Source organism: Emydura macquarii, unplaced genomic scaffold, assembly GCF_026122565.2.
Source record: "Emydura macquarii macquarii isolate MOO-44397 ecotype Brisbane River unplaced genomic scaffold, CSIRO-AGI_Emac_v2 contig_1390, whole genome shotgun sequence".
Classification (NCBI taxonomy): Eukaryota; Metazoa; Chordata; order Testudines; family Chelidae; genus Emydura; species Emydura macquarii.
The window spans coordinates 6,648,101-6,661,514 of NW_027131527.1; the positions used below are offsets into that span (position 1 = coordinate 6,648,101).

Sequence of the window (13,414 nt, forward strand, 5' to 3'; positions counted from 1 at the left end):
GAGATTTTTAAGAGCAGATTACCTGTCAGAGATGGTCTAGATATTACTTAGTCCTGCCATAAGTGCAGAGGACTGGACTAGATGACCTCTCGAGGTCCCTTCCAATCCTATGATTCTACTCATCACAGTCTGAGTCGGCATAACAGTCTAGAGGGCCTGATCCTACATAGCAGTTCCTATATTCCACTGTAGTGGACTAGAACGGTGTCTGTTTATGCCAGGACTGAATGTGGCTGCTAGTCTATAAAATGTGTTGTGCAAACTAGAGATAAATCAAATGTCCCCAGATTTTGGGGCAGTTCTGAATTTTGCAGCTCAAGGTAATCTGTAAAGCAAGTTTAAATTTAGATTGGTATCGTTCTCTACATGCAGGACCTGAAGCACAGATGAAAACATAGTATATTTACACTAAGAAATTAGTAGGGAAATAATAGTTCATGTTATTCTATATCTTCAACCTCACATACACAGTTGATATGACTCACCTTCCAAAAAGAGTTATTTTTGCTTTCGGAGATACCACTGCAGTACTGATTATACTGAGGTCCAACCACCTGCACTACAGAAAAATAAACTGTTTCACTGCAATCGTGATAAAAACTTGCCCTGACAAAAATTCTGGAAAATATCCCATTTTTCCTCATCCAAACATTGTGCCATGCTTTCTGCAAAGAAAGTTGTGTTAGCCTGCAGCCGTGGTGAAATTTTAGCCTGAATCAATATGCAAATTTTACAACCTACTTTTCAAGGAGAGTGAAGGGAAATATGGAGGTTGCACAACAGGATTTAGTGGATTGGAAGAGCTGTACTCTTCTGCTCTCTCACTCCCAAAAAACAAAAAATGAACTAATTGACCTCATTTTATAAGGATTACTGATAAAGCTTTCCAAAGGTATGGCAATCCCATATTCAGTGACAACAAATAAAAGAGGCAATACCATATTCAGCGAAAACAAAGAAAAGAGATTGGGAGAATTTTATCAGTTTTCATTTTGTGACTTTCTTGAAAGATTCCATTTTTACCCTGAAAATGAGACCTGAAACCTAGAAATTTTGCACAGTGCTTCTTGCAAGGGTTGCAGGTATAAAATTAATAACTATCCCCTTCATAGCCACCTAATTCTGCTGCACTAGTTTCACATGTCTATTGAGATCTATAGGTCAACTGGCACATGTATCGGCCTCAAAGTTGCCTGGCATGTCTCCTGTTGAACATTTGGTGGGCTAGCATACATAGGAAAGGAGAGCAATCTGGACAGCTAAAATAATTGAGGCTGGATTCTTCAAAGGGCTATAAGAGAGGTAGGTGCTCAACTCCCACTGACTTTCAATGGGAGTCGGACACCTAACTCCCTAAGGCCTTGTCCACACAAAAAGACTTGCAGCAGTTTAACATATAGGACAATTTTAAACTGCTTTAACTGAACCAGTGCAAAAGGCTGTGTGGACATCTATTTCAGTTTAGCAAGCTTTATTTCAGTTCAGGTTAAATCTATTAGAAACATGTTTAAGATAAACCAAAGTACGCTACTCTTCATCAAAATAAAAGCGTTCAGGGAAGGGTTTTGCCTTCTTTAACTAAGCGGATACAAGTATGTGTGTAGACAAGGTTTTAGGTTTCTTTGAAAATCTCAGACTAATACCAGAGGCTCTTGCTGGCAGTGGGAAGGGTAATTCAGATTTCTGAATCACTTGTAACAGTAATCTCACATTATCAAGAAATTATTCAAACCTGATTTTCTGTTTCCAATATTTCCTACATGCAAAGAATGCTAACAATGCTGAAAAGTTCACTTAAGTGTTGCACCAGACATTACAGAAGAGACATGGCACTTAACCAGACATTGCTACCACAGCTCTCAAAACCCTCAGTGTTTATCCTGAAAGCAGAGATGAAATCTCAGTATAAAGCATGAATTGAAAAATATGATGTCCAGCAATAGTAGGTGCTAAAGGAGCCCTTTAAAAAGAGTCCACGTTTACCAACTGTTACACAGAGTTATCCTATAGTTACCAGCGCTAGCTCCTATTGTAGTTGTAGAGGGTTGTTGGTATCTCAGAAACCAAAGGAGTGACAGTTGTCAAGTATTGATTTTTAAAAAATGCTGAGCACAGCAGACCAACGTTAAAGCAGCGATGGAGCAGATGACAAGTTGTGAACAGTGCGCACTGGGAAGTGGCAAATGAATGAATGCAGGGGTAGTTAACAAGTGGACCGGGGGCCAAATCCAGACCATCAGACACTTTTGAATAGACCCCAAAATCTTTTTATTTACTTTTGTTGTTGTTGTTTTATTATTTGCTCTGGGGTCAGGATCTTGATTGTATTTTGACCAAGAAATTTGACAAAAAATAATTCACTACCCCTGAATTAATGATTGTTGCAGACATTAATTAAATTAGAACCATGGATTATATACTTTCCCTTTTTAAATTTTGCCATCATTGCTCTTTAGCTCACCTGATGCAGCAGCTTGATCTCTATAGTTTTAAGAGTATGTCGGGGGGAGAGGGGAACTGCGGCCCTGTGGCCTCCAGGATCTACTTGGCCTGTTCTGAAATTCGCTTACTGGAGTTGGTCCTGGTAACCCCTAGAGTCTCCAGCCTGCTGTAAAAGCAGCACTTGGTCAGTCACTGAAAGGAAATGCTGTTCATAGAAAGGGTGACTCAGCAGAACAGCAACTGACTTCATAGAATTTTAAAATCAAAGGCAGAAGGAAGATAGAGAAAAAAGGGAAGGAAAGAAAGTGAGAGGAGAGGGGACATGGGAGGGACTGAGAATAAAAGAGGAAAAAAGAGAGTTCAGTAATTTAGCAAAGGATAACATTGTGGGATAACTATAAAGACCTAGCTTTGGGACTTCAAAATGAGAGCTGTGATTAGCATGGCCATCGAGAAAGTCAATGGTGGAGCTTCTTCACTGCAGAGGTAGCTTACAAAACAAAGCCCAACTTTCAGTCTGGAAGCCACACAGTGGAAGGCGCCTCACTCTTCTCATTCACTGGGTGATGGTGCAGAGCTGAAAGCCACACGAGAAGGCTGTTTGGATGCTCTGATTTGCTGTGGCTGGGCCCTACTTCTTTCTCTGTGGGCTGAGCTGGCTTCCCAAGCTGGGTCCCCCCCCGCAAGCTCTGGACTGCCTGGTATAGTTGCTCTTCTAGGCTAGCTTGAGATGTTACAAGAGGTTTGCTGATGGCACCGAGTCTGCTGGGTTACTCAGCAATGCGTCTCTCCTGAAGCAGGAACAATGTCTTCACAACATCCACCTCCACACCTGTCTCCAGTGCAGCAACAGCACCTGGACCACCACTTTGTAGCAGTGGAAATTGGATTGCCCTTCCCCCCATCCACCTCCTTTTCAGGTAACAGCAGTACCTGGACCCCTTCGTGGGCAGCCGCAGCAACTGGAAACCCCTTGCTAAAAGCAGAAGTCCATGCATTCTCTCCCCTCCATCCATGTAACAGAATCTTCAGAGCTAATTCAACCTCCTCCAGATACATTCTTTAGACAGTCCCCAGATCTCCCCTCTCAGGCCCAGGAATGGACAGGATTATGCCTCACAGGTTCTTTGATTAGTCAGGGGCGTGAACATCAGTACAAGACAGCTGCAACTCAGAGCTCAACAGAAAAGGATGCCCAGGAGAGAATTAAAATGGTGAGTAGCAAAAAGTGCCAACTCATAATATGTGAATTAGCGCAAACTAAACCATATGGGAGCTTAATTTCTCTTGTGAATATGGGCCAGTCGTGTGAATACACTGCGTGTGATATTTCATATTCATAGTTTTCTTCCGAAGGGAAAAAATGCTTATGTCTCCTAATTTTAATGCTTCATTTACCCTATAATTTTGTTCTCTATACACTGTATTTCACCTCCATTTTTTTTTAAATTAAGAGTTCTGTGTAACAAAAAGAATGTATCCAGATGGGAGACTCACGCTCTCAATGCAGATTAGGGCCTGAAATGCTAAATATTTAACAGCTGGTTAAACACGTGCTTTTTCCCAGGCAGTAGCTGACCCAGTTGTATAAACCAGTTGCTGACTTTCTTTCTCAAAACAAATTAGTAGAGCAAATTCCTCTCAGCTGATGACACAAAGCTTATAAGAACTAGCATCTCCAAGCCCATCTGTACTGTATCAACCTCAGAAACCTATTGTCAAATAAATACTTTTATTCAGCAAACCAAAAGGTATACTTCGTTATTTGTTCCTGACTGACTACATCATACAATAAGACTATAATTTCTATGAGTCATAACACTATCTCTTCAAAGAGCTGGTATGGCAGATTAAGTTGGTAAATTTGAAAAGAGATGTCTACTCTATATTAGGTTCTTATACTGTACTCATCACCACAGAATCAGATCTCCTTCCAGTAGTGCATTAAGCAACATGACTTCTTGTGAAGATCAGGTGACAGGCTGTGCGGACTGAACCAGCAATGACTTATCAAAGTCCTAGGGAGGTAAGTATGGAGATAAATGTTGGGCCATTTTCATCTGTGGCTTTATAGATGTGCAACTGAATTATCCCAGGACAATAAGTCTAAGGTATTTCACCACCATCACTGACAAGGTATCAGTTAACTCTTATGAATCCTTTAGTCCGTGGTCATCCATAAACGAAGACAAAATCTGTTCGGTTTTGCTCTGGTTTCTATTGTTAGATGAATTAATTTGAATAAAGTTGTCTTCCCTGAGGCACCTCTCTTGGATTTGATGTTGCAGAAAAGATAAACGCAGCACTGCCTGCTTTCTTGACCCATTACAGAGTCAGACAGAGCATCCGTTTCTGGTTGGATTAGGTGGGATGACACCATGAGCCCTGTGCTATCTTGCCAGGTCTCAGTGATGCAGACTATATTGGATGCGTCACCACTGATGAGGTTGTGTATTGTTTGTTAGTGGCAGATTTTGCATTGATCATTATTAACTTTAATTCGTGTTGCTTTGTACTGACTGCTTTCGGCCTGTGCCTAGTCCTTGTGCAATGTATAGAGCTTAGATGTCTGTAATCTGATTTCCTATGTCTGCTTTCTATTTCCTTGGACAGTTCCTCCCAATATGAACTAAATCGGTAATGAAGTGCTTTGTGCCATGTGATGATCTAAGTGGGAGAACGGTTGTCTGGTTCACCAGATGCCATGAGAAAAGCAGGTTTGTTGCATACTTTTGGAGCTGTAACCTGGTAAAGTCCTGGAAATCGTCAGAATTGGGGCAGTGTGTTTATGAAGCAGTGGTGGCTGTGCAGGAAACATGGTGGATGCAGAGAAAAATACAATGAATTACTTTAGTCACCATTTTTTAGCTGTTTTACAACCACAACACCTGCCTTTCACCACCACCCCAAAAACAATTTGCACTATTCAGTGTGCGCTTCCCAAAATGCCCTGGGATTTAACCGATAGTACAGCTAATCTAATCTGCTCATATTATGTGTGAGCAAGCAAAAATTGACAACCTGGTGCCTATGACATGAAACTGCTACAATGAATTCTCTCTTAAAACACTGCAGCATTTCTAGAAGTGCTGTAGAACTTGTGCATGAGTATTCCATCCATCCATCCAAAACAACTCACTCAAACACAAACAAACACACACACACACACACACACACACACCCACCACTTGATTGATTTATCCTCAGTACACAATTTTAATTAAAGCAGTTGAAGTTCTCCAGCTAGGCATGCTACTAGGCATTTATCAAACATGTTTCTGTAAATCAGATTCCTAAATCGATGGCATTTGTTCATGCAGTCAAGTTATGTCACACTGGAATAAAACAGAAAATCAACTGATATATGGAACAATATTGTTTCACTTTTAAAGGGCATTACATTATACCAGCTTAATGAAAAACATTCCCTGCCATATAAAGTTAAAGTAACAGAAATCATTAGCTGTCTATATACATCAACTTTCTGTTCCCAGAGCAGAGCACAAAGGTAATGATGACTACAAAAAAGGAAGCATTCTATCAGGAATTATAAAAGAGAAAGCTGCATCTTTCTCATTAAGTATTTCTTCTCAATGTGTTTGCACTGTGGAGCCTGCCCTAGACACCAAATGAAAGCATTATATAATAAATTAAATATACAATATGCCTGTCACTGGCCTGAAAATAGGTGAACAACAATCAGCCTTATTTTCATCTCAGAGATAGCTAGTTTGGTTATGAGAATATCAATTGGGACTATGTCAAAAGTCTTTGTTGTGTATTTTGTGTCTTGCGTAATTGCCTAGGTTGCCATAGTAACAGAGCTTAACTTGTTGGCATAGCAATAGAGTTAGACTATTAGGGGATAGCTCAGCCAGCCCTGGCTGGTTTTAGTTAGTTCAATAAAGATGTTCCCTCTGTTGCATCTCTCTGTGATCCTGTGCTGATTTCTCTCTCTGAATATAAGCAATTAAAAGGAATTCATCATACCAGTCTTATTAAAATCAAGATAGATCATGTGTACCGCTTCCTCTCATCCACTAGGCCTGTCAAAGAAGGAAATGAGGTTGGTCTGGCATGATTTTTTTCTTGACAAATTCATGCTGGCTGTTTCTTATAACCCTATTATCCTCTAGCTCAGTATTTCTCAACCTTTTAAGTAGCAAGTACACCCTAACTTCTGAAAATTTTAATAAGTATCCCAACACTCAATTTTCCACAGGATTTTATATTTACAGACTAATGTGAGCCATATGCTGGAAGAAGGGCTGAATATATAAGGCCGTGACAGATATGACAGATGTCAGATCTAGTATTGGTAGGGTTACCACCTTTACACCTGGGGTGCAGAACTCAAGTATGTACCTGGGCTAGAGGTGATGTTGGCCAAAGCTAGGAGGCTTTGAGCGGCATGCCAATGCTGGGGAATATAAAGCGCTGCGCCAAATTTTATGCCATAGATGTGAGAGGAGGAAGGGGTGAGAGAGAGAGACAGGGAAGAAGGGCAAGAGAGAGAGAGAGAGAGACCGGAAAAGAGGGTAACTGGTGAAATCTGGGGCTGTCATAGATGTCAATTTCACAGCTCAGCTACAGCAGTGAAATTGACAAGCTTTCTGGGCACTGGGCTTTGAGCCAGGGAGGGAGGCTGCTACCCAATCCAAGCTGGGGCAGAGGAGGCTTCTGCGCTGGCTGGGACCCAGGGATGTGGGTAGGCGGCTGCTGCCTGTCTTCAAGCAGGGGCGCGGGTGGCTGCCACCCAGCTGCGAGGCCAGCTCGCAAGACACAGGAAGCTGCCACGGGGCTCCCAGCTGGGAGCTGCGACTGGGCGGGAAGCAGGGGGGCTGCCACCAGCCTTCCCCAGAAGCCGGGGGCTGCCACACACCTCCCATCTGGGAGCTGGAGCTGGGTGGGAAGTGGGCTGCTGCCGCCCGGCTTCCCCAGAAGTTGGCAGCTGCTGCTCGCCTCCCCTTCACTCTGTTTTCCCCCGGGTATCCCCTGCCTGTGTTTCACGTACCCCAAGGGTTGAGAAACTATGCTCTAGGTGTTTACAAACTGATTGTTTAATAACTGGTTCCACAATCTTTCCAGGTATTGACGTTAGGCTTACTGGTCTCTAACTCCCCAGGTCCTCTTTGTTCCACCCAATCCAAGCTGGGGCAGAGGAGGCTTCTGCGCCGGCTGGGACCCAGGGATGTGTGTAGGCGGCTGCTGCCTGTCTTCAAGCCAGGGCGCGGGTGGCTGCCACCCAGCTGTGAAGCCAGCCAAGGATATGTACTATGTTTGCCCTTCTGCAGTCCTCCGGGACCTCACCAATCTTTTTTGAGTTCTCGAAGATAATTATTAACCATTCCGAGATTGCGTCAGTTAGCTTCTTACGTATCCTAGGTTGAATTTCATCAGGCCCCGCTGACTTGAATACAAGTAACTTGTATAAAATATTATTTAACCTGTTCTTTCCCTATTTTGGCTTATGTTCCTTCTCCCTTGTTGTCAATATTAATGATGCATGCCACAACTTTTCCTTGCTACACAATTCACTTCATAAGAATTTAACCTTTATGTGACCGGACTCTTCTGTGAAGTGGTTGGTAAGGCAGATAGCCAGCTTCCCACCTGAGATAGTGGGTCCCACCAGGTGCAAATGGATAGCTGACCCCTCATCTCCAGTGCAGCAGGTAGGTCCCAACCAGACTCAATACTCCTTTCACATGGCCCCTATATTTCACAGTTTAAGTGCACCCTGGATCTTCCCTGCTGTTTGCACAGTGGAATTAGCCTAGAATGCTCAAGATACACCCCTTCTCTTTAAGATCAGCTGTGAGTTTACAATCTGATGGCATACCATCAGGAGTAACTTGTGGGACAGCACCATTACATTTGACAATATTATTCACTGTTGCCCATTGGAAAGACTACTAAGTCCCACTGGTACTTATCAGCTGTGTCAGCTGCAAGGAGTTGGCCACAAGCTTGCTCCTGACAAAGATTTTGACTGGAGTAGGCGTGGACACCACTGAAGTGAGACCTTTGTTTATTTTTGTTTTTTAAACCTTCATAGAGATTTAGTTAGAGTTTTGTTCTCAAGAGGCGCAAACGTTCCGTCCAGTTCTTAGTATATCACAACCTGTTCAGTCATTAATAATTAAGCATATATTATTTGATTGCTAAGAGTATGAACGGGCATATGCAGAGTTGGCCTCTCAAAATTGATCTATAGATACCTCATCAAGAATTGCCTCTGTAGGTGCCCACACTTGGGTAAAACTCAGCACCACAAATCTGGAACTGTTTAGATTGCTGTGGCCACATGCACACCCTTACACAGTCATGACTGGTATGAAACAGTATGGGTCGGCAGCAGCAACGTACTCTCAAATCAGCAGCTGTGTTTGTGTCTGAGACACAGAAGGGCCCCACTGAATCTTTGGGTGGGCAGAGACAGATGGAAGTGAGGATCATGGAGCTAAAGGGGAACCTTAGAAGAAAACTCCCATTGTTTTCCTTCTAAACACTGCTCACGCATTTAGGCTACAAAAATATTAGTTAAAAGATATGATCTCAATGACAGATAATTCTTTAAATTGTTATTGAGATAAAGACTAAATACCACGAGGCGCTATGCTCTGCAATTGGAGGTAATGCCCTTTGATTTTTATTCTCCTGACTATTGTCTCCCAAATGATATTTTGTATCTGCTCATTGCGCCGTTAGCATTTGCATAGCTTTTGAGAGGTGCTGGTTTGTCTTCTCTTTAATTGCTTTTTTCTAGAATCTCATATTATTCTTCCTAGTTTACTCAGAAATCCATTTCCTAACTAATGCAGTTTATTAATGTGCTGCATTTTGGGCATAGCAAGCAGCATAGTAAGAGGAATACTTTAGTATGGCAGGCTTTCCAAAGCACTTTGGGAAATAATTTGAGTAGCTTTGAACTATGCAAGACCTTCCATTGTTTTCCATTATAGAGGACAATAAGTTTAGCATCCATTATGGTGCTTCAATGGATTCTTAAACAAAACTGAAAGAAGCAACATTTACAATTATTTTTCAGTGGCTAAACCATCACTCAGTATATTAGTCAGTAAAAGCATTTCTCTTCCCACAAATTTTCAAATATTTTCCCCATTCCACTTCAGGATGATGCTGAGACCTTTCAAAATTAGTCATAAAAAACAAGACCGACCCCCACACACTCCAGAATAGCTAATTGCCTGGTGGTTAGGGCACTTACCTGGATTTGGCCACCCAAATTTAGGCAGAGCTGGGGCTGAATTTGGAGTAGGGACTTGAATCCATGTCTCCCACATCCCAGATGAGTGCCCTAACCACCAAGCTTTTGACTATTCTTGGGTATATTTCACACACTCTCTCTTATTGCAATTGTTCAATTTTGTGTGTATAAATATTCATAGGGCCAGAGACAGAGAAACTGTGACTTCATAGCCTGATTATTATGATATTCATGCTGAGCATTTAGCAGTAAGGCTTTGACTAAGAATAATTTCTTGGCTACAGAACCGCTTCTAACAGGTGAGACCCCCACACAAAGTAACTAACCATTTCATGGTACCCAAAGCAGTCAAACAACATTTAGAATAACTGGTGTTTTCATCTTACCATAATAACTTATTGCTGGTTCTTCGTGCGTCTTCTAGGTTGTTTTTCTGAAAAAAACAAAAAACGTTGAGAACCCCCATGCTCTGATAGAGAGACTGGCTTGCCTTTGGTTGATTGTGGTGGTCTTGTCCATTTTTCGGAGGAAATGTAATTATTTAACAAACATTCCTTATTCATTCAAGTGATTGAAATGTTCTTGTAATAGCTAAGATTGCACCCTATCATTCTCTTAGTTCACTTTCCTTCTGATGGAACAGAAAACTCATTAACAACATTTTAATAGAAACTGCGAAGAAAGCAATCACATCTTAAAATATTTGAATAACTCTACAAAATTATTATTAATAGCATTCTTTCTACATATGGAACAGCAATACATAAACTCAGCAACAACAGAAGTACAAGAAAATTGCTCACAAAATTAGAGTGTCTTTATATGGAATCTATTTTGAAGTAATAATATAGAATGGAGCCATGTTTATTAAAAAAATCAGAGATTTTTTCCTAGTAGTCTACTTTTTAATATGAAGTTAGACATGGGTCAAACCAAAACTCTGTATCTGAGCTTCCCTCAATATTGAAAATTTAGTCTAGATCCATACTTTGTGATAGGCTTTTAGCCCTTTAGTGGACTCAACCAAAACCCTATATCCAATCACCCTCAACTACAGGGAAAGTTTAAATCTGGATTGAAACTTTGTAAATCAGTCCCATCTGTAACATACATTTATCTCTTCTGTTCAATGTGCCATGGAATCTGTAAAAGCCTGCATGGATTAGTCGTGTTCACAATGACTTGTCCTATAATTGATAACTCTGGTAAAACTGGAGGTATTGTTTTGGATTTATGTAAACACCCTTAGGGAAATGAGGGAAGCATCTGTGAGAAAGGCCAATGAACAACTGTAGGTAAACAGTCTCTAAACTAGCTGGAATGTTCTGCCATTTAAGATAGGTAGGCTGAGGGGTTTTTTTTTTTTGTTTGTTTGTTTGTTTAGCAAACATCATTAGTAGGATTTTGGTTTCATATAACCAAAAGCAGGTGTAGTTTGGATTCAGATTTTGTAATATCTGAACCATCAGTTTTCAGGGGCAAGGCAGGAAGTTGGATAAAAAATTCTGGTTTTGACCATCTCTCAACTGCTGGAACTGTATTCTGTGAAACTTGGTGGCTGTCCAGGGGTCCCATCCCCGGTGAAACAACAACAATTAGGAGGTTAGGAAAACAAAATGATTTACATTTTATAACATGCACATGCAGACTTAATTTCTTTCCATAATTTGCTCATGATCACAAAATCTATAACATAACTGTCTCATTCTTAGTGAAACAGGCACTAGACAGGAAGAACTTAATCACAATATAATGGATCCTAATCTCTGTCAATCAATTTTACATGATTTAATTTTGGTTTGGAAAATCTCTACTTTAGCTTTCAATTCAGCAAAGCATTTAAGCAAGTGTTTATCTTTAAGAAAATAAGCATGTTCTTAAAATTAAACACGGGTTTAAGGGCGTTGCTGAATAGGGCTGGCATGTGCTTAAGTGCTTTGCTGAATCAGGAACTAGATTTATACACCCCAGGCAATGCATGCTAAAAGGAATTTCACACATTGCACAAGCCTATCCAATTTCCATTCATTTATATTGTTATATTAATAATGCCCAGATAAAGAGGAAGATAAGGAGTCCAGCAGTCAACACAGCATTTAGTTCAATGCCTTAGAGTACTGATTCGGTTTATCTTTGAAATGAAAGTTTACAGCACTATATATTTTCTTTCCTCCTCAAAATTGCATCTAGGGTCAATTCATAAGAAAACTACAGTAAAGATTCCTCTGACTGTAAACAGAGGGTAGTGATTTGTCTTGTTTAAAATTCAACCTCAAACCTTACTATTTGCTACTTTTCAGAGCTGGAAAATGCAAGCTGTGGCAGCCAGCAAACCTACAGCCAAAATGAAACTATGTTCAGACACTTCTCTCTTTTTCTTCACATTAATCCCAAGGGAGAAAAAACAAGGTTACTTACCAGTAACTGATGTTCTTTGAGATGTGTTGCTCATGTCCCTATGCCTCCTCAGTCCCTTCTTTCCACCAACTCCAGCGGCGGGGATGGGGGGGTGGGTTGTGGAATGGACATGAGCAACACATCTTGAAGAACATCAGTTACTGGTAAGTAACCTTGTTTTCTTCTTCAAGTGCTTGCTCATGTCCATTCCACTAACAAGCAGTACCTTTGGAGGTGGATTGGAGTTAGCAGTGAGCTGCCGGCAGCTCAGCTCTGCTGAAGCCCACTCCTTCCCGCACCCTGGACACAGGCGTGGTGGGACATGGAGGTATGTACTGCCGCCAACCTGGCAGCTGCTTTGCAGATGACCTGCCCTAGCACTTCCGCTAGGAAGGCTGTAGATGGAGCTTGAGCTCTGTAAGGTGAGCTGTGGCATCTGGAAGCGGCACCTTCACCTGCTCATGGCCGAATGCGATGCAGGAAATTATTCACAAGGAAATTGTGGCATCCGGAGACCGGTGAACCTTTCATCCAGTCGGATGCCATGAGGAAGAGCTGCGTCGCTCTCCGGAACGGCCTTGTACATCTGACGTAGAAGCCAGAACCCCACTCGCGTTTTAGCAAGTGCTGCCTTCTCCTCTCCTCCAAACCGTGTGGTTCTGGGAAATCTGGGGAGAATATATGATTGGTCCAATGAGACTGGGCAACCGCCTTGGGCCAGAAGGCCCGGTGCAGTCTCACTAGACCTTATCTTATAGACTACAGTATGAGGGAGGAGCTCTGGGGTCAGAGCTCTGATCCTGGGGACCTTCCTTGCTGAGATAAACACCCCCAGGAAGGTCACCTTCCTGAAGGCCAGATTAGAGGGCATGACACCGTGGGTTCGGGCGGGGGGGGGGGGAAGGACCAGGTCAAGATCCCAGGGAAGCACTGGGTTGCGGGCCTATGGATAGAGCCTTCCATCCCCTTCAGGGACCGAACCGCCATCTGACGGGAGGACCACAATCCTCCTTCCAGCAGCTGATGGACGGCTGCTATAGCTGCTAGGTGGGCCTTCAGGGAGGCCACAGTCGGTCCCTGGAGTTTTAGCTACAGCAAGTATTTCCCAGATCGCCTCCACGGGTGAGAGGCTGGGCAGAGTATCTTGGGACTGCTCCCAGGAGGCAACAGCCATTTCCACATAACCCGGTACATGGCCTGTGTGGAGGGTTTCCTGCTACCCATTGGTACACACTGGGCCTGTTCTGAGCGGCTCGCTCATCGCCCCTCAGCCACTGATCTATCACTCCCCAATGTGTCAGGGATCTAGGTCTGGGCACCACAGATGATCGTGATCCTGGTAGC

The 13,414-nt window shown here is 42.4% G+C and overlaps 1 protein-coding gene across 1 annotated transcript in view; it reads right to left on the reverse strand.

Moving 5' to 3' along the window:
- FAM13C (family with sequence similarity 13 member C) overlaps positions 1-13,414 on the reverse strand; it is a 219,991-nt gene that overhangs the window by 145,869 nt on the left and 60,708 nt on the right. The window contains exon 6 of the mRNA XM_067552537.1: positions 10,060-10,106. Within this exon, the coding sequence (XP_067408638.1) occupies positions 10,060-10,106 (47 nt within the window). The remainder of the gene's footprint in view (positions 1-10,059; positions 10,107-13,414) is intronic.